The sequence below is a fragment of the Rhinatrema bivittatum genome, chromosome 1 (assembly GCF_901001135.1).
Source record: "Rhinatrema bivittatum chromosome 1, aRhiBiv1.1, whole genome shotgun sequence".
NCBI classification, from domain to species: Eukaryota; Metazoa; Chordata; class Amphibia; order Gymnophiona; family Rhinatrematidae; genus Rhinatrema; species Rhinatrema bivittatum.
The window spans coordinates 527,703,617-527,726,173 of record NC_042615.1 but is presented as its reverse complement, the minus strand read 5'-3'; the positions used below and the strand labels follow the sequence as shown (position 1 = coordinate 527,726,173).

Here is a 22,557-nt window from a genome sequence, read left to right as displayed (position 1 = left end):
CGGCCATGACTGATGTTACCGATGCCTAGGACCAGATCACAATCGGGAAGATTGTGAATTTTGCTCCAGGATGTCACCTGGAGCACTAAAGCAAAGGGCCTACAGGCTTCAGGAACTTTTTGCCTCAACAAAACGATCGGAGGCTCATTCATCGCCTGGTCCACCGACTTCATCAGCTCCCTCCAAAAAGATTTTTGTCGGATCCTCAATCTTCCACTCTTTGAGGTAAGGAGAGCTCAAAACGACAAAGGCCAATGGATTCTAGAAAATCCACAGAGCCATAAGCGCCGCAACAGGACATATTGGCGCCAGAAACCTCGTATGCCGTATGCGCACAAAAAGTATCGGCGCACAATACTTCAGCGCCTAGAAGAGGGATTGGCGCACAATTCTTCTATACGCATGACACCGACGACATTTCCGCTACAATGCTGAAGAACCCGGCGCGCACTGCGCAAAAGAATGCTGCACGCAGAGCAAATGCGCACACGGCGGCGTCGACATCTGCGCGTTCAGCACCAACATCACCTACGCGCTCGACTCCATTGGGATCCATGCGCGCGGCGGCACCGATAACCCTTGCACGCACGGAAACAGAAGGATATGCGTGCAAGTCTATTTCCGCGCATAAATCTATCTCCGCGCTTATTTCTAAATCCGCGCATAAATCTAAATCTGCGCATAAGAGACATAATCACTCATCTCAGATACTACAAAATGAGTTGAAACGATGAAGTTACCCTTCACAAAGCTCTTCTTCAGCTTCTTCACCAATAACTTCACCTCGTTCAGGTACCTCCTTTTCTTCGAGAGCTGATACCAAAGAAGTTACAATAAAACGTACGAAACGATCACCTTCTTCACGTAGAAGTCATACAGACTCGTCTCACTATTATCATAAGCACTCACAACACTCTCACCATAAAAAATTGGCAAAGAGGAGTACTACATGGGAAATAAGCCCTTCGACTTCTAAATCATCTCATATACCGCCTTCCAATACCTTCTCACATAGAGAGGTAATACAGATTATTTCCTCTAACACTTCTACAGATTCAGAAGATTCGAGGAACATAACGGGCAATAAAATACGAAATGACAAAAAGGTATCTGATACTTCACCTCAGAATACTCCAATGCACCCTAAAGCAGGTGTCTCATGAGAACCAGATGGTCGTACAACAATGCCCCCTTGTACAAAAGAGGCATTTTATCAATTGTCTCAATCTTTAGCAGGTTTTTATGAAACTCTTCAGTCATCGTTCAAAATGACTAATATTGCTGATGACAGTTCTCCGGAACACAAGGCACAACTTACTAGAGAACTGTCGGTGGAACCGCCGACATCTCCCATAACAAATCGACCAGCCTCGCCAACTCATACTCAGGATACATCTTTTGATTCTCCTTCAATACAAACATCCCCATCATCATCTATGGGATTCCCATCGAATCCGCAAGAACAACCTCAGGAACCGTACTCCTCTCCAGAAGACCTCACATACCCAAAATTCCTAGAAAAATTGGGTACAATACTGCATCTAGAGGTCCAAAAAGAAGCAGACCCTAGAGCAGAAACCCTTGGTCTCCTAAAGATTTTTGATACTCCAGGGGAAACAACATCTCTTCCACCACAAGAACTCCTGCATTCAGTCTTACAGAAGTCCTGGGATGCGCCTTATGCAATTGCAGCTGTTTCAAGGAAAACAGACATAAAATTTTGTATGAGGAAAACATCACCGTACAATCTACCACAATTACCTCATACTTCGATAGTGGTGGAATTGGCGATGCAAAGATTTAAGAAAACAAAATCTCATTCCTCATACCCACCAGGGAAAGACAACAAATATTTAGATGAGTTTGGCAGAAAAATATATCATAACTCAATGTTGACTGCCCGAATTATGCATCATCATTTCTATATGGTACAATACCTATATGAGTGCATGCAAGCTATGAAGGGTATGCTTTCCTCATCGGCGGATCAGATACCTCCGCCTCTTCATGACATGGAAGAGTGTTCTCGACACCTTTTGAGGTCAATCTACGAAGCACATGAAACATCATCCAGGGCATCAGCAACAGCCATTGCAGTCCGCAGACTAGCATGGTTACGTTCAATTTCAATACGTGAAGATTTGCACGAGAAACTAACAAACCTCCCATGTACAGGAGATAACCTGTTCGGAGAAAGATTCCAGGACACAGTAGGTAAACTGAAGGAAGAAGCTCTAACAGAGTACAATCATTAACATCACATCCTAATTATTCGACCACACGTCGTTATATTGGATCTACTCGTAGGCAATCATATGCCAGGAGACCCTATAGATCTTATCAGTCTTTTCATACACAAACATACCCTTCCTACCAGCATCCTGCTCCACAACAGAATACCTCAAACCAACGTAGAGGTAAACCACGTAACCAGAGACAACAGGCACAACAGCCGACTTCTGCAGCAAAAGCGACCTGCGTCTTTTTAGTTACTCAGCCACCACCACAACATCAAGCTCCACCAGGCAGAATTTGTTCTTGCCTGGAAGCCTGGGAAAGAATAACATCCGATCAATGGGTTTTCACGGTTATCAATTCCAGTTTGCCACAAAACCCATATTGCTTCATCTTTCCACACTCAAGATTCACAACCCCCAACCACAACTGGGGGAGGAAATTGCTTTGCTTCACAAACAACAAGCAATTCGACAAATTCACCCAGGCTCTAAATCAGCAGCATTTTATTCCCCATACTTCCTCATACCCAAGAAGTCGGGGGGCCTTCGCCCCATACTAGATCTAAGGGAATTGAACAAATTTCTCACCAAGGAGAAATTCAAAATGTTATCGTTGAAGTCAATCCTTCCTCTCATTCAAACCAACGATTGGATGTGTTCCATCGACCTGAAAGATGCTTACACACACATTCCAATCCAAACATCCTCGTGGCATTAGCTATGCTTTTGCTACAGGCATCAACACTACCAGTACAAAGTCCTTCCCTTTGTCCTTTCGGCTGCACCCAGGGTATTCACCAAATGCATGATAGTGGTGGTGGCTTATCTCAGACAACAAGGTATAACCATCTTTCCATATCTGGACGATTGACTCATAATCAGCCCAACTCCCAACATCTTAATAGATCACCTCCATCGGGTGATATGCTGCATACAGGAACTAGGATTAGTGATCAATTTTCAGAAATCACACCTACATCCAACACAGAAATTACAGTTCATAGGAGCATGCCTGGACACTACTTGCAACAGGGCATACCTACCAGTCGACAGAATATCGCATTTCCGTCACCTTCTACACACATTGAACCATACTCAGAGTCCGTCAGTGAGACAGTGTTGGTAGTCCTGGGCCACATGGCGGCGGCGATTTTCACGGTTCCCAACACCAGGCTACATATGAGACGCCTGCAATGGGGTCTAAAATGTCAATGGAAACAACATTCACAACCATTGACACAGAAGATTTCACTGACTGCCGAAATGAAAAAGGGCATAGCATGGTGGCTCCTAGACTCCACCCTGTCCAAAGGAGCATTGTTCAGTTCCCCTCCTCACAATGCAGTCTTAACCACAGATGCGTCTCGCAAGGGCTGGGGTGCACACCTAGAGATTTACAAAACACAAGTGTTATGGACAATCTCGGAACAGAACCTGCAAATAAATTTACTGGAGCTCAGAGCGATTCGCAATGCATTACAAGTATTCCAAGACCACCTGAAAGGACGCAGGGTCATGATCTACACGGACAACCAAGTAGCGATGTTTTACATCAACAAACAAGGAGGGTCCGGTTCATGGTCCCTTTGCAAGGAGACCCTGATAATTTTCGAACACACTCATCGGAATTCCATACATCTCCAAGCAACTTACCTACCAGGAGTTGCAAACACAAGAACAGACAGACTAAGCCGCATCTTTCATCCTCACGAATGGGCACTCAATACAGAAATAGCCCAGGACATATTCTTGCAGTGGGGGACACATTCGATAGATCTCTTTGCAACAGAGATCAATGCTCAAGTTCCCAAATTCTGCTCGATAAGACCAAGCTAATTCAGGATCACTCAAGATGCCTTCCTCATTCCATGGACGACAGGCCCTCCTGTACGCCTTTCCTCCCATACCACTCATAACAAGAACAATTCAGAAGTGCATAGTGGACAAAGCTCAACTGATACTTATAGCCCCGGCCTGGCCTAGGCAACCATGGTACAGTTTCCTTCTCCGGCTATCCATCATGGATCCAATTCGATTTCCGAATCAACAAGATCTTCTCTGCCAAGATCAAGGGACGCTTCTACACCCGCTACACTCATCTCTACCCTTGACAGCGTGGAGATTGAGAGGCTCCTTCTGACAGAACAAGGAGTTTCCACTTCAGCACAATTCATTTTGTTAGAATCTAGGAAACTCTCAACCAGAAAAAATGATAGCTATAAATGGAAACATTACTCTGCCTGGTGCACTTCCAAAGGTGTACCACCATTGGACTGCTCACCGGAGTTGCTCATTGATTATCTTCATACACTATATGTAGCTGGTCTAGCAACATCATCCATCAGAGTTCACCTCAGCGCCATAGGCGCCTATCATAGACCAATCAACGATATTCCTATATCCAATCACCCATTACTGCCTCATTTTATCAAAGTATTAACTCACATTCGTCCTCCGGTATCTAAACCTCCAGTTCCATGGAACCTCAACATAGTTCTGGAACAGCTCATGCTTTCCCCATTTGAACCCATGGACTTGGCACACATAAAATACCTTACATGGAAAGTGGTATTCCTGGTTGCACTAACATCAGCACGAAGAGTTAGTGAGTTACAGGCCTTGGTTCATTACCCTCCATATTTGCAATTTCATCACCAGAAGGTAGTTCTCCGAAATCACCCATCCTTCCTACCGAAAGTGGTTACTCAGTTCAATCTCAATCAGACCATGGAATTACCCACCTTTTTCCCTAAACCTCATACAAATGATAGGGAAAAACTACTGCACACACTAGATTGTAAAAGAGCTTTAGCACACTACAAAGAAAGAACAAACTCGGACTCCCGTGTTTCTCAATTCTTTGTCTCCTTTGACCCGAAGGCACCTGGATTACCAGTGGCTAAACGCACCATCTCCAGCTGGATAGTACAGTGCATCAAATTCTGCAATGATAAACAGAATTTACAATTACATTCTACTCCTAAAGCTCACCAAGTCAGAGCACAGCTTAAGAATGTACAACCCATAGACATTTGCAAGGCAGCTACATGGTCATCGCTTCATACCTTCACATATCACTACTGCCTTGATCAACAAACAGCCACTGATGCGAAGATAGGGCAAGCAATACTGCAATCTCTATCCTCCTGTCCACGGTGACTGCCACACTGTCAAAGATCACGTACAAACATATATATCATAAACAACGTGATCGGGAGCTTGGGACTCCCATGACAGCATGGCTAATTCAGCCCTGCTATCGACGGGAAAAAGCAAGTTTGCTTACCGTAAACGATGTTTCCGTATATAGCAGGATGAATTAGCCATGCTGACCCACCCTCCTCCCTGGCAGTCACCAAGTCTCTGACACTAAGGCTTAATCACAGACGGGCCGATACAGTAAGGTGCGGTAGAAAGAGGTGCATTAGGGCCGGGCGCACCCGCGTTTGCCGCACGCACAGTTCAGATCACATACCACTCGATACTCTATTTAAATGGCATGCAAATGCAAGCCGCGTCCAACGCGCGTCCATGAAGCGCAATCCATTTTACTGTATAGGCGCTTTATACAGCGCCGATACAGTATCCTGGGTGCGCTGGGACCTGTCATTTCAAATGTCGTTTCAAATGACATTTGAAATGACAGGTACCAGGAAGTGGATCCCAACTTTAACCAAAAGAAAACCTAAAATCCCCTCCTCCCGAAGCGACTCGACATGCAAAGTATTGTGAATAAGTGTAACCAAAGTTAACTTACTTTTTCTTTCTTTCAGCCCTTTCAGCGCTCTCTGCCCTCCTCCGGAGGCGCGCGCTGCAGCTCCCCTGCCTCCTGGGGGCAGCCGGTGGCGAAAGCGGCTTCCAGCGGCCCCCCGCCGACGAAGACCGATGAACGCACGCCCGTAGTGCACGGGCCCCCAAGTCAGCGAAAGCGTATGAACGGGCATGCGTGACATCAAGGCGTACGTTCATACGCTTCCCTGGCTTGAGCGCCCAAATTGACGGGTCCCCAAGTCAGCGAAAGCGTATGGACATACGCCGCGACGTCACGCGCTTCACTGGCTTGAGCGCCCAAATTGACGGGCCCCCAAATCAGCGAAAGCGTATGAACGTACGCCATGACGTCATGCATGCCCGTTCATACGCTTTCGCTGACTTGGGGGCCCGTCAATTGGGCGCTCAAGCCAGCGAAGCGCGTGACGTCACGGCGTACATTAATACGCTTCGCTGGCTTGAGCGCCCAAATTGATGGGCGCTCAAGCCAGCAAAAGCACATGAACGAGCGTGCATGACGTCATGGCGTACGCAGGGGTAGGGGTAGGCGGTAAATTAGCAGGTTAAACGCGCGGCTAAACTGCAGGTTAAAAAGGCGATAGTCGGGGCGCACATTACTGAATGGGAGGGAATAGCTAATCCGATCGTTTACATCTCATATACATGCCGCGGGCGGAAAGGGTTACCCGTTGATTTAAAGAAGCGGTAAGGATGGGTTAAAAGGGATAGTGAATCGCAGGTTGGACTAACACGGCCAATTTTTTTTAAACAAATTTCCTCTCATTTTATAATAGCCTCCCTTTTAAAAGTTAAATGCCACTGCAGTAGTTTTACTTAGTATCCACATTGCAATTGTGATCACTATTACCACCTTTACCCCTTGCTCTAGGTTCTGTGTTCCACTGAGACCTAAATCTAAAGTAGTTCTGCCTCTTATTGGTTCCTAACAGCTGCAGTCTGAAGCAGTGATTTATAGCATCTCGGAACTTTACCTCCATTGCATGTCCTAATGTAACGTTAACCCAGTCAATATTGTGATAATTTAAATCTCCCATTATTATCATGTTGCCAGTATTATTAGCCTGTCTGTTAGCTTTGTGTACAGTCTGTTTCCTCATCCTGGCCGGGTGGGCCATAGTATACCCCCCTTGACTGTACTCTTCCCCATCAGATTCCAGAATGCAGTTTATTTCCTGCTAACATATTATACTACTGGACTTTATGCCATCCTTAACATATAGTGCCCCCCCCCCCCCCCAACAATTTTATCTGTCCTGTTATGTTGATATAATAGGTACCCTGGTATCACATTGCCCCCTTATTGTCTTCTATGTGAGATTTTCTCAATAAAACTTGATATTAAGTGTAGCCTTGTCTATGATATCAAAGGACCTAATATAGAACCAACCCTGGATGATGAGAGAGAATTCAGTACATATTATAAATGCTATTTTTGGGAGTTTGTTCTTACATTCATGCACAGGAAACACCCGACCCACAATTATGTCTCGATTAAATTAAAGATAAATAATTTTACATCCAGGGCTTAATTTGTGGGGGAACAGTCTGGAACGCAGTTTGGGAACTACTTTTCTGACTTAAGAGTTTAAAACAACAGGGGTGTTCTGCTTCAGCTTCTCCCCTCCAGGTAGTTTACAGAAAAGAAGAGGGGAGGTGGTGAGCCTGGAGCAGACAGAGAACAGTCATTCAGCCCCACCCGCTTCCTGTAGGGCAATGTAGACCTGAAACAGACACTGCAGTAAAAAGAACAGACACAAAAAGGAGTTGATTGACCCCAGGTTTGAAACTTGTAAGCAGCAATGCCAATCATTAAGGCTTCAACTCTGGCATTGAAGATTGGCGTTACTGCTTACAAGTTTCAAATGTGTATTCACTTTTTTGTGTCTGTTACTCAGGCCTTAATATCTGGCAGCATGATCCAGAATGAGTGTTCTGCCACCTTTTTTTTCTAGGACCTGATGAAGCAGAGCAGGCAGTATAAATCAGTTGTGGTTCTCCTGCAGAAAGGGAGTGGGCCGAGGGTGTTTGCATATTTGTGTGTGTGTGTGTGTGTGCATGCTTGTGTATTTGGGGGACAGAGAGGGTTCACACTTAGCCCTTGACCCTGCTCCCTCCCTTCCACTCCCCACCCCCAAGCCATCTCTATTCCATGGTTCCACATCCTTTTTGTCTGCAAACTAAGCCCTGCTTACATGCACTTATTGAGTTGACAATTTGAACTGTTCATTAGATTTCTCATTATGGTGCACATGCTTTTTGTAATACTATTGATGAGCTACAGGGTTGTACTTATTTTATTTTTTGTGCACTGTGACAGGAGCAGGCTTCCTGGGTGTGCCAGTGTGATGACAACATGGTTCAGAGACTAGAAACAGATTTTAAGATGACTCTTCAGCAGCAGAGCACTTTGGAGCAGTGGGCTGCCTGGCTTGACAATGTGGTAACGCAAGCCTTGAAACCATATGAAGGGAGACCCAGCTTTCCTAAAGCAGCTCGACAATTTTTATTAAAATGGTCTTTCTACAGGTACTATGTAGCTTCCAAAAACTTTTTTCACGTGTGAATTCACATATGTAAATATGTTATACAGGTGTGAAACAGAGGGAGGTCCAGCTATGAAATTATAGCAAATTATGTATCAAGTTAAAGGTGAGGAACTCAGTGTTTTTGTAAATACCACCTGTACCATATGCTACCCAAAAAAAGATAGATGGAGGTTAAGGAAGTACTTGCATGGCATAGTAAGATCTTTGAGCTTTTTGCTGTATTTGGGAACTTTCTAGGCAACTGCAGTCTGTACGCAGTAATGAATAGCACTTGAGAAAGAAGCATGCCCATGTGATGGGGGAAGGAATAGCAAAGGAGATGGTGATAAAAATCCCAAGGCAGGGAGCAGATAACAGCTATGGAGATGGTGAAGAGGGAGGGGGAAAGAGAGAGAATGGGCATGGAGGGACACAAATTAAAAAAGTTATATTTTTTGTATTTCTGGGTTAGACATGCATTAGAGGTGGGCATTCTTGGTTTGCTTATAGTATTCCAAGATCCCGCAGAACCTATCATTAAGCCACAAGCTCATGCTGCTTTTCCCCAGCAAGCTCTCTGGAGAGTCAAAAGTCATCCAGCCCTAAACTTGAAGAGAAATCAATTTTGATCAAAAGTTATTTTATCCATTTGAAAGTCTATAGTAGTATTAACAACTTAACAGCATTTTGAGTCAGTAAAGTTGGTGTTGCTCCCCTGGATAGTTAGAAGACTCCACAATACTATGTCTTATGGAATTCCTAGCAATAACAAAATGTCCGCTTTAGAAAAGCATTCATAGGTACTTATATTTCTATGAATACCTTTTTAGAAGGGCATGTTATTACTAGGCATTCCATATGAAATATTGTACTGTGTGAGTGAGTCTATACAAAAAATATCTTTAAAACCATATCTTGATCCATTGACTCAGTGGCAGTGCTACATACTGCTGTGTAGGAGATCTGTGTGTGATTCCCAAACCTAACTTTTATTTATCAGGCTGACTGAGGCTGGCACTTGGAGAAGCAGTATTCAGAGGCTCTAGGGATGGTGGAGGGAGTCCCACACATCACACAGTGGCAACACCCAATAGCCAGAGTCAGGGTGCTATGTACAAAGTTCCAGAAGGAGCCTTCGTCTGTGGCCACAAGCTTTGAGGACTCTCTCTTGAATGACTTCTATTATTAATCATGTCAAGATCAAAGGCAGTCCCATTTCCTGTTAGAAGAAAAGGGACAGGTTGATTAAAATGTTACTTTATCAGGACATGCAATAGGATATTAATTAAATCTGTGTTTCTCTTGGACAGCTCAATGGTTATTCGAGACTTAACCCTGCGTAGTGCTGCTAGCTTTGGTTCCTTTCATCTGATCCGCCTGCTCTATGATGAGTACATGTTTTACTTAGTAGAACACCGGGTTGCTCAGGCAACTGGGGAGACGCCAATAGCAGTCATGGGCGAGGTGAGTTAGTAAGCAGTGGATATGAGTGGTTGCTTTAAAAATTAATAATTAAACTAGAATTTTGCTTTGGGTTAAAATCAAAAGTATTTTCTCAGTAAATGTTTGAAATATTGATATAGTTATTTCAGTCACCTGAAAATGATAATAGTTCTTAGTTTACTATGACGGTACAGTGATAGCTGTTAATTTGCCTCTGGCCAAGAATTGCAACAAACTGTTCTCTCTCTGTGTTGCTGTGGACAGCACTGTGAGGGCCTCTCTTATTGCCTGCTGCTATGAACAGTCTGGAAGGGACCTTTATTTCTTGTTTCTGCTGGGGATGGACCAGCAAAGGCCTTTCTCCCTCCCCAATGCTACTGCTACTGAGATCAGGCCTGGGCCTGAGAGAAGCTACTAAAGCTGAGAACTGCCCCATGCAGCTGGACTATATAGAGATAAAGGGGAGTAAGGGGCCTGGACAGAAAGGGAGGCAAAAAGAAGCAAAATTAAAAAAAAATATAGAATTTGACAAAACAAGATAAGGAGGGCAATAATCAAATTGCCCTCATTTATGCAAAGCCAATGGGAATTTGTTACCCACCGGGTTTGCACCAGTAATCAAAGCAAAACTACATGGGTAGTGTGCTTTGAATATTGCTGTCAGAAAAGTTACCCATACAGATTTGCAGCTTCTTTCTTTGTTGGTAATTTTTCCATTGGAAACAACAGAAATAGTTTCTACAGTTATATTTTGTATTTCCTCTCACTCTCAGAAATGTCTCCGAGCAATGTGGGCAAAATAGCTCTGTTTTGTAGGGCAATGCGAGTAATTTGACTTTAAAAATTGCCCTCCCATGAGCAAAGTAAGCCAAAAAAAAAAAAGTATCAGAAAACCTAGAAGAAAAGAAGTACGGTAGATAGAAAGTAAAATTTTCTCTGGCTCCTAAATAAAGTCAGTGCCCTCAGCTGAACCCCTGCCATTTTTTTAAATTGCCAGCAGGGAAGAGGGAGAGGAGACATTCTAAAGATAGATAGATATGGGGGTCCTTTTCAGGGGTCTGTAAAGTGGTGGGATGCTTTAGTGGGTTGGTGAATGGCTGGGAGCTTAATTTGGTGGGGATAAGTGGGTGGGGATTGCTTTAGATTGTGGGTGGGTGCTTTAGTGGATGGCTAGGGGCCTTTCTGGTCCTGGGACAGAAATCCCTCTGCACAGGGGTTCTAAGGCAGAGCCCCTCTGACTCTGGTACTCCCAGGGCTTAGTCTGGTTTTGTAAATTTAACTCCAGGTCAAAGATGGACTAAAGTTAACTCACATTTCTGGGATTAGTGCTAATCTTTTGGTACTGTGTCCGTGTGGTCCTTGAATCTGTTTCCCAGGATTTGGACCCAGGAAATCCAAATCCAGGACTTCTGCACTCAGGATCTCCAGGTCTGACACCATGATAGTACAGCACTATTGACTAACACTAGCCCCCAGAAATGTCAGTTATCTGTACTCCACCTCTAACCTAAGAGTTACATTTCCAGCATTGAGCCTTCAGGGGTTTAACGCATCTCCCTGTATTGATGAATAATAGCTAATATCTTGATTTCAATGGGATTTGAATGTAGAGGCATTAATTTTAGTGCACATTTTAGCATACATTTTTGAGCACTAAAAGCCTTATTAAATTGCAAGTACAGTTTAATTCAATAATGTGTTAAAACATGAGTAAAAAAGACATGGTTAGTTTAGCATACCTTATTACATTGGCCTGTCTGGGACAAAGGGAGAAAAGGATATATCAGTTATGCAGGCAATGGAAAAAAGAGGCACATCTGAAAAGGAGAAGAGATGACTAAAAATAAAATGGGAGATGGAAATGACTGACAAGTAAAAAAAAAAAAAAAAAAAAGAAAGACTGAAAGGTAGGAAATTAAAAAAAAGTGATTGAAAGATTATCCAGATTAAACGTTTTAAGTGAAAGTATTACCGTATATTAAATGTTATATAAACTGCTCTGTGCTGAAACAGGTTGTATACTTGCACAGCAGCTGAATTGGCATGTTCCAGCTCGAGATTTGAGATCAGCTAAGATGCATCTACTTAGGCTTCCAACAGTAGAGAACTATAAGCTTCAGACTTCATGTAAATGTGCCTTTCTTTATGTTGGGCCAAGACTTTATAATTAACTTCCTACAGAAAGATGATCTCAGACAGATATAACTTTTTTCGGAAGATGGTTAAGGCTTATTATTTTAAGATGGCATTTAGTAATATTGTTGATTTTTATTTAGGTATATATTTTATTTGATTGTATTTTATTGATTGTGATATTTTTATGAATGTATTTGTGTACACACTGGACCCTACCAAAGGAAGTTGCAGAATATAAAAATGTTCAAAAATGTAAATTTTATTTAAATTTATGCATATCTGCCACAAAATTGCTACAAAAAGTCAGTCCTTTTGGCACAGAATCTACCTGCTAAGTTTGGAAAACCAGGACCATAGACAAGGCAATTTTTTTTGATGCGGCTCCTCCCCCCTAAGAAAGCTCGGACGAGCACGGAGGCTCTGAAGCCTACAGTACCAGGGCGATCCCCACCGATATCGGTGCCGGGCACCCATACCTCCTCAGGGCTCTGAGGAGGTATCGGTATCGCCATCGCCGCCTCCCCCATAGCTACTCTGATACCACCAGCTATGCGGGCGGAACTTGATGAGTACATCCGTCAAGCGGTACACCCGCTCCATGCCAGTCATCGACACCGATGTCGCCATCGACCCAGCTCCGATGCCTTGTGATCCATCGCCATCGATGCCGATACTACATCGATTCCGCCGGAACGGCCATCGATTCCCATTACCGATGCCTGCGAGTGCCTCGCCCCGATGCCTTCACCGATTCCACCGGTGACTCCATCGGTGCCATCTTCAGACTTCACGGTTCTTCAACCACTGATGACCAACTGGACACTCTACTTGATCCTTTATCGAAGAAAGCCCAGAGACATCCTGAAGAACCTGTTCCAGGGCCATCAGGAATTCCCAGGCCTCATCAGCCTCGTTCTCCCATGTTTCCACCGATGCCCAGGGAGCCACGCTGGTGCCAGTTATACCTCAACCATTAATCTCACCAAGGGAAACAGGCACAGACACAGACTCGGAGTACTCCTCAAAGAGGACATATTGTCCAAACCATCTCCTCCTGAGGACCGTAGGAAGTCTCCTCCGGAAGATTATCTCTTTCTAACTTCGTGAAGGACATGGCGGACACCATCCTCTTCCAGTTGCATGCAGGGGTGGATGCCAGACAAAGACACTGGAGGTCCTACAATTTGTATAGACCCTCCCAAAGAGATTTGGCAAGTACCGGTACATGAGGTTTACAAGAACTCATGTACCGAATATGGGAACACCCAGGTTCACTGGCAGCGTCAATAAGAGGTCAGATGCCACCTTACTAGTACAACCAATACCTGGATTTCAAAAAATCCAGCTACCACACAGTCAGTGGTCGTAGAGTCGGCCCAGGAAAAGGCTAAAAGATTAAAATACTCATGCCTCTACACCACCTGGGGAAGGACAACAGGTCATGGACAATTTGTGGCCGAAAAGTTTTCCAAGGTTCTATGTTGGTATCTCGGATTGCATCCTAACCAACTCTTTATGAACCAGTACCAAAGAAACCTTTGGAAACAAGTTCAGGACCCCTACTAGTTACACTTCCTGACCAATATCAGGAACCTTTCCATCAGCTGGTGCATAAAGGCCTAGAGGCAGGCAAACATGAAGTCAGAGCTACCTACGACAGTTTGAAACTGCAGCACGTCTCTCTGCTTCAGGAATCACAGCACGTAGATGGGCCTGGCTTAAAGCATCTGATCATAAGAACATAAGAAATTGCCATTGCTGGGTCAGACCAAGGGTCCATCAAGCCCAGCATCCTGTTTCCAACAGAGGCCAAACCAGGCCACAAGAACCTGGCAATTACCCAAACACCTAGAAGATCCCATGCTACTGATGCAATTAATAGCAGTGACTATTCCCTAAGTAAACTTGATTAATAGCAGTTAATGGACTTCTCTTCCAAAGAACTTATCCCAAAACCTTTTTTGAAACCCAGCTACACTAACTGCACTAACCACATCATCTGGCAACAAATTCCAGAGATTTATTGTGCGTTGAGTGAAAAAGAATTTTCTCTGATTAGTCCTTAAATGTGCTACTTGCTAACTTCATGGAATGCCCCCTAGTCCTTCTATATTCGAAAGTGTAAATAACCGAGTCACATCTACTCGTTCAAGACCTCTCATGATCTTAAAGACCTCTATGATATCCCCCCTCAGCCGTCTCTTCTCCAAGCTGAACAGCCCTAACCTCTTCAGCCTTCCTCATAGGGGAGCTGTTCCATCCCCTTTATCATTTTGGTTGTCCTTCTCTGTACCTTCTCCATTGCAACTATATCTTTTTTGAGATACGGCGACCAGAATTGTACACAGTATTCAAGGTGTGGTCTCACCATGGAGCGATATAGAGGCAGTATGACATTTTCCGTTTTATTAACCATTCCCTTCCTAATAATTCCTAACATTTTATTTGCTTTTTTGACTGCTGCAGCACACTGAGCTGATCTCCGTCCAGAAGTACAGGAAAGACTGGCTGACCTTCCCTGCTTGGGGGATAAACCTGTTTGGCGACAAGGTTAAAGAAGCTGTGGCAACTATAAAAGATCATACTGAGACACTTAAGCAACTTTCCTTACTGCCTCAGGAATCTCAACCCCCGGTCAGAAGACCTCCTAGAAGGGATATCAGGTGGTCTTATTACCGCCAACGCCGCTACTGTCCCCCATCAAACCGGGCAAGACCATCTCGCCCAGCTCAGCGCCCACAAACTAGGCAAAGGCCTACAAGGCCCCAACCGCCTCCTCAAACTGCTCAACATCAGGTTTTTGAAAGAAATCAGAGAGCAGTAGCCAACTCACCAACCCTCTCCCGACCCGACCGGTAGGAGGTCGTATAACCTATTTCCATCACACCTGGACTCCATAACCACAGACCAATGGGTTTTTTCCATAACAGCCCATGGTTACCGACTACTAGATTTTCTCACTGTACCAAAAGAAAATCCACCACTCTCATCTTGGAACAGTGAATCAACATTCCAAAATTCTTCAAGCAGAATTATCCACCCTTCTGAGAGCCAGGGCCATAGAACCAGTCCCGGGCCTTCAGCAGGGCAGAGGATTTCTACTCCCGCTTATCCTCATTCCAAAGAAAACAGGAGGCCTTCGTCCCATCCTAGACCTCAGAAATCTCAAATTTCTCAAAAAAGAAAAATTCCAGGATGGTGTCTTTAGGCACTGTACTACCTCTCCTTCAAAGAGGAGATTGGCTCTGCTCTCTGGATCTTCAAGATGCATACGCTCACATTCCCATCTTTCCTCCTCATCACCAGTATTTGCGATTCCAGGTCAAAGGTCAACATTTTCAATACCGAGTACTACCATTCGGCCTTGCCTCAGCACCTCGAGTGTTCACAAAGTGTCTGGCAGTAGCGGTAGCACATCTTCACAAACAAAAGGTGCATGTATTCCCTTATCTAGACGATTGGCTCATCAGGAGTCAGACACAAGACGGAGCTCTCACTTCCCTCAAGCTCACAGTCAATTTGCTTCACTCTTTGGGATTTCTCATCAACTACCAAAAATCCCATCTCACACCATCTCACCTACTACAATTCATAGATGCAGATTTAAACACCATCATAGCAAAAGCTTTTCTTCCAAGAGACCGTGCTCAAACACTCGTTCTTTTGACACACTCTCTCCGAAATCAATCTCAAGTTACAGCTCATCAGTGCCTCACCCTACTCGGACACATGGCCTCCACAGTTCACGTCACTCCCATGGCCAGATTGACCATGCGATTAATGCAATGGACACTCAAATCTCAGTGGATTCAAGCCATTCAACCATTATCCACTCCCATTCAAATAACGCAGAAACTGCGTTCCTCTCTCCTCGGGTGGACATCACTGAACAATTTGCTCAAAGGTCTACCATTCCAGCAACCAGTTCCACAAATGACATTAACTACAGATGCGTCCACCTTGGGTTGGGGAGCACACATTGGTCATCTCAAGACCCAAGGGACATGGACAAAACTCAAAGCCTCTTTTCAAATAAACTTCCTAGAGCTTCGAGCTATACGTTATGCGCTACATGCGTTCAAGGACTGCCTTTCACACAAGACTGTGCTGATTCAGACAGACAACACAGTAGCCATGTGGTACATCAACAAACAAGGGGGAACAGGTTCCTACCTCCTTTGCCAAGAAGCAGCTCAGATTTGGGACTGGGCCCTAGCCCACTCCATTCTTCTTCGAGCCACTTACCTGGCAGGCATCCGCAACATAATAGCCGATCGCCTCAGCCGTCAGTTCCAACCACACGAGTGGTCCTTGGATCCAACAATAGCAACCAAGATCTTCCAACGCTGGGGTCAACCAACAATAGATCTCTTTGTGTCCCATCTGAACTACAAAGTGAACAATTACTGCTCCCTGCTCCAGCAGAAGAGCAACCTACCAACGGACGCCTTTGCTCGCCATTGGAACTCAGGCCTGTTATATGCGTATCCTCCGATACCACTCATAACCAAAACTCTAGTGAAACTACAACAGGACAAGGGGACCATGATACTCATAGCCCCATACTGGCCTCGACAAGTATGGTTTCCCACACTGCTAGACCTCTCAGTCCGGGATCCCATTCGTCTGGGAGTAGCTCCCACTCTCATTACTCAGGATCAGGGTCGGTTGCACCATCCCAACCTTCAATCCCTATCCCTGACAGCATGGATGTTGAAAGCTTGACCTTACAACCACTCAACCTTCCAACCACTATATCTCAAGTGCTGATAGCTTCACGTAAACCTTCCACTAGAAAGAATTATTCCTACAAATGGAAACTGTTTACTTTGTGGTGCACTCAGAAATCTTTAGATCCCTTCACTTGCCCCACTACCTCACTACTAGATTACCTATACCATCTTTCAGACTCTGGTCTTAGGACTTCATCTGTTAGAGTACATCTAAGTGCTATCTCTGCTTACCACAAGCTGGGAGATGCACCTATCTCTACACATCCTCTCGTCAGTAAATTAATGAAAGGTTTAACTCACCTAAAACCTCCACTTCATTCCCCAAGCATACAATGGGACCTGAACGTAGTATTAGCCAGGCTCATGCATTCTCCATTCGAACCCATAGATACCTGCGACCTTAAATATCTTACATGGAAAACTGTATTCCTCATAGCCATTACATCAGCTAGAAGAGTCAGTGAACTACAAGCTCTTGTCACATACCAACCTTTTACAAAGTTCCTAAATGACAGGGTGGTCCTCCGTACTCATCCCAAATTCCTTCCAAAAGTAGTCACGGAATTCCACCTGAACCAATCTATAGTTTTACCAACATTTTTTCCAAGGCCTTACATACTTTGGACTGTAAACGTGCGCTGTCCTTCTACTTAAACCGCACCACAGTCCAAAGGAAATCTAGTTAACTATTTGTATCTTATGATCCAAATAAGCCTGGTAAAGCAGTGGGTAAACATACTTTGTCAAACTGGCTAGCAGATTGCATACAGTTTTGTTATGAGAAAGCAGGCCTTACTCTTCAAGGGCGAGTAAAAGCACATTCAGTCAGAGCGATGTCAACCTCAGTAGCACACCTTCGCTCTGAGCCTATTCTGGAGATTTGTAAAGCAGCAACATGGAGTTCTCTTCACACCTTTGCAGCTCACTATTGTTTGGACAAAGAAGAAAGACAAGATTCAGCCTATGGACAATCCGTCTTAAAGAACTTGTTTCCAGTTTAATCCCAACTCCTTCTACATCCAATCTGCTGTGATCTTCGGCTGATTCATTTCAACAACAATACTTCACTGTTGCTTCACTGCAAAATGACTCAGCCTCTAGCTTGCTAATCACCCATATGTGAGGACTAGCATCCTTCTTGTCCTGGGATAAAGCAAAATTGCTTACCTTGTAATAGGTGTTATCCCAGGACAGCAGGATGTAGTCCTCACGAAACCCACCCGCCACCCCGCGGAGTTGGGTCCGATACGTTTTACTATTTTATTTTTGGCTAACGCTAATTGCTACAAAACAGACTGAAGGGAGACCCCTGTGGCAGGGAATATCATGGCATGCTGGACATGCTCAGTAGGCACACTGGTGCCAGTCAAAAGTTTCATAGAAACTTTGATAGAAGTTTTTCCGTGTATAGGGCTCCATTACTGATGTCACCCATATATGAGGACTACATCCTGCTGTCCTGGGATAACACCTATTACAAGGTAAGCAATTTTGCTTTTTGAGTCATTTGGGTAGGCCTGTCGAAAAAAGCATGACTTTGTTTTCTAAACTGCAGGTAATGTTTCTGTAATCATAATGCAGTGGCCGAAAGGCTATTCCATAGCTAGAAGGCAATTACAGAGGAGGCCCTTCTCCATGTTCATTCTAACTTTGCCTCCCTTATCCCTGGAGAATATCAAAACTCCTTCTGCACTGATTGTAACTGATGCCTGGGTTTATAGTTTATTAATTTATCTCACAGATAAAAAGGTCCTCTATTATTTAGTGCTTTAAAGGCAAGCATAATTACTTTAAATTTGCATGTACTTGAACAAGAAGCCATTGTAAAGATCTAATTAAAGGAGAGACACAATCCCTTGCCTTCAAGCCCCCCAACAATACGAACAGCCATATTTGATAATTTGCATGCTGTTGATGATGTATACATCTAAGTTGTTGTTGTGATAATCCAATATAGATATTATCGTAATCTACTCTTGACAACACTAAGACCTGAGTTACTATAGTATGATAAGTGTAAAACCGAAAGAAATGAATCTAAGTACAGTACTTCTAATTAATTTGTATTTTTACATAGAATGCAATGGCAAATAATGTCAAGATCTATCTAGTCTATCAAAATATCGGCTAAATGCCAAGTTTTGAATATTTTGGGTACTAATCTTGCTAAATTGTAGTGGATATCTCATTATCCAGCTAAAATGTAGATAAATAATGTGAGGGCATTCCGAGGCATTAGCTGGATAAGATCTCCAATTAACTCCAATATTCAGAATTAGCTGGACAATTTATCCAGCTAACTGTGGTCATGCCATAGGGTAGTGATAAAGTTAGCTAGATAAAGTTATTCATCTATCTTTAAGATAATTGGATATATTCAGCTTCATTTTTCCAGCTATATTTGCAAGCCAACCAGCAGCTGAATATTGACCCCTTTGTCTTTCCAATAGTCCTAAAATGCTTTGCCTTTCAGAGACCTCATTTTGATACTGATCTTGCCAGGGTGATCTCATCATGCTGATCACACCGGGGCTCTTCTTTCTGACTTTTTAAAGTTATTTTTTATTTTTATGATTTATATTCTGCCTTTCAGCCATTTCAAAGCAGATTACATTCAGGTACTGTATGTTAAGATCAAAGTTGGGCACTTCCTTCTAACACTGATCACAAGGAGCTTCTCTTCCAGCATCACGTCTGGTGCCTGCCTGATAACTGCAGTGTGTTGCCAACCTGAGGACACTCTGCATACCAAGGACCACTGCATGCTCTCAAGACCTATAATCAATATCATCACCTACTGTAGAAAATAAGGTGAACCAGTGGTGCATGAATTGATACCGTTTGTTAGCATTGCACACAATAGCCCAATGTTAGCATTGCATATAGGGGCTTGTGTACAGCACCGATTCAAGAAATCTACTGTTGACACTTTATCTGCCAAGAGACGACTGAGGGGGGATATGATAGAGGTGTTTAAAATCATGAGAGGTCTAGAACAGGTAGATGTGAATCGGTTATTTACTCTTTCGGATAGTAGAAAGACAAGGGGGACACTCCATGAAGTTAGCATGGGGCACATTTAAAACTAATCGGAGAAAGTTCTTTTTTACTCAACGCACAATTAAACTCTGGAATTTGTTGCCAGAGAATGTGGTTCGTGCAGTTAGTATAGCTGTGTTTAAAAAAGGATTGGATAAGTTCTTGGAGGAGAAGTCCATTACCTGCTATTAAGTTCACTTAGAGAATAGCCACTGCATTAGCAATGGTTACATGGATAGACTTAGTTTTTGGGTACTTGCCAGGTTCTTATGGCCTGGATGGCCACTGTTGGAAACAGGATGCTGGGCTTGATGGACCCTGGTCTGACCCAGTATGGCATTTTCTTATGTTCTTATGTTCTTACATATAGAGCTTCCAAGGTCTACTCTCATCACCAAATGCAGTGCAATGATCACCATTACTTGTGTCAAGCATACGTGGCCCATTTTACATCTGTAGGCCTTGTTGGGAATAGCTGTACCTGAAACCTTTCTTGGTAGTATCCTTTTGACTCTTGATGGAATCTTGATATTTTGAAGGCACTTTTATGCTTGTGTTCACCTTGTAGCACACTTAGGCCTTTATCAGCACAGTCCCTTTTTTACCTTGTTTAAAGCTCTCATAAATCATGTCTTGACATCCTGATAACATTTACCAATATGCTGAATCTGGACTTCAAATGCCAGAGGCTTCCTCATTTCTGTGATGCCACTTGTCTTCTGTTCAGTTTTTAACAACTTATAGGGCTCACAGCTGCTTTGTTTCTTTTTAAGGCATTGGTACCTTTTATTGCTTTGAAGGGCCACAGTTTCTGAGGTGTTCAAATATTCTGAACTGCTTCCTTCCCACAGGATTATCCTAATAATCGGGCCGATTCAGTAAAGTCACGGGAGAGCGACGAACGCCCGCTCTCTCGGCGTCGCGCACAGGCAACTTGCCTGTGCGTGCGATTCTCTATTTAAATTACGGTGGCGCGGTAGATAGAAACAGGTAAAAGGGAGGTGCTAGGGACACTAGTGCGTCCCTAGCACCTCCTTTTGACCTGGAGTGGCGGGCTGTCAGCGGGTTTGACAGCCGACGCTCAATTTTGCCGCGTCAGTTCTGAGCCCGCTGACAGCCACGGGCTCGGAAACTGACGCCGGCAAAATTGAGCGTCGGTTTTCGGTCGACAGCGCCGGCCCATTTAAAAAAAATTTATTTTTTATTTTTTTTTTTTTACCAATTGGGACCCTCCGAATTAATATCGCCATGATATCAAGTCAGAGGTGTGCACAGAAAAGCAGCTTTTCTGCTTTTCTGTGCACTTTCCCGATGCTTGGAAGAAATTAGCGCCTACCTTTGGGTAGGCTGCTAATTTCTTAAAGTAAAATGTGCAGCTTGGCTGCACATTTTACTTTCTGTATCGCGCAGGCATACCTAATAGGGCCATCACCATGCATTTGCATGTTGAGGGCGCTATTAGTGCCGCGGGTTTGGACTCGCGTTTTCCCTTTCCCCTTATTCAGTAAGGGGAGGAAAACGCGCATCCAAGAGCGCGTCCAAGAGCGCGTCCAGTACAGTGCGCTCTGTCAGAGCGCACTGTACTGTATCGGCCTGAATGTTAGCAATTCACAGCAGACCTATGCACATTGGTACTTAATGGGACTTTGATTCTTCAGAATGTTCTCCTATTCTGGTATACAATTTAAAATTTTGTGAGTTTGATATATTTATGGAGGTCAATATCTCAACACTCCTTGTGTCATTATTCTGCTACTTTAGTGCCTTGGAATTCTTTCTGTTCTGCCTGTATCTTAAAATACCCTACACTCTTAGACTGTTATTTACAAAGGTAGAAAAGGTCATATTCACAGACATAAAACCTTGCTTATCATCACATATCTAGAATTAGGACAGAGATATACACACCTGTTTTAGTTAACTAAAATGAGGTAGATAGTCAACGAGCTATAGAAAGGCAATGTTAACCTTTTAATTTTGGGACTTCTGGTAATGTCATGCAACTGTGAAGTCGTGTGTTTGAAGAGCTCTGCTCAGGCTGCTGTTTATATCCCTGAAACCTGCTGTTTTATTGTTGGAAAGTACTTTGCTTCTTGCTTATATGCTAGATAACAATCGAGACAACTAATGCCAGGTTTGAAGAGGCTAACTGCTAAACCACAACCACCAAACTCGAGAAAAGGTAAAGGCAGGGGATTTGCAAAAGGTTGTCTTTTAGTCAGAGTTTTGAAAAGTCAATGCAGGAGCTTAAAACTGATCTCATTAAAGAAATTTCAAAGAATGGCTCAGCAGTTTAGAAAATACGCTAATTAAACTATAGTCTTCGATAGATGAGATAAAAGAATGTTTTGAATCACAGAAATGCAGAATCAAAGAGCTTGAATCTCGCTTGGTGATACAGGAATTGACTATAGACCACGTGGATGCAGATTGCAGGCCCTAAAAAAAGAAAATTCTTTATTAAAAGATAGATTAGAAGACCAGGAAAATAGGGGAAGGCGAAATAACGTAGCCATTACTGGTGTACCAGAAACTGTGAAAGATCCTGATCTAATGCTGCTTTTGCAAGTCTGGCTTCAGGAAACCCTGGGCCTTTCCCTGACAACGGAGCTGGTGGTAGTTCAGAGGGCCCATCTCTTGGGAACGAGCAAT

At 43.7% G+C, this 22,557-nt stretch overlaps 1 protein-coding gene across 3 annotated transcripts in view; it reads left to right on the top strand.

The window, feature by feature from the left end:
- RFX3 (regulatory factor X3) overlaps positions 1–22,557 on the top strand; it is a 703,712-nt gene that overhangs the window by 646,186 nt on the left and 34,969 nt on the right. For all 3 annotated transcript variants that reach the window (XM_029613424.1, XM_029613416.1, XM_029613406.1), the window contains 2 exons: positions 8,347–8,555; positions 9,865–10,018. In XM_029613424.1, the coding sequence (XP_029469284.1) occupies positions 8,347–8,555; positions 9,865–10,018 (363 nt within the window). The remainder of the gene's footprint in view (positions 1–8,346; positions 8,556–9,864; positions 10,019–22,557) is intronic.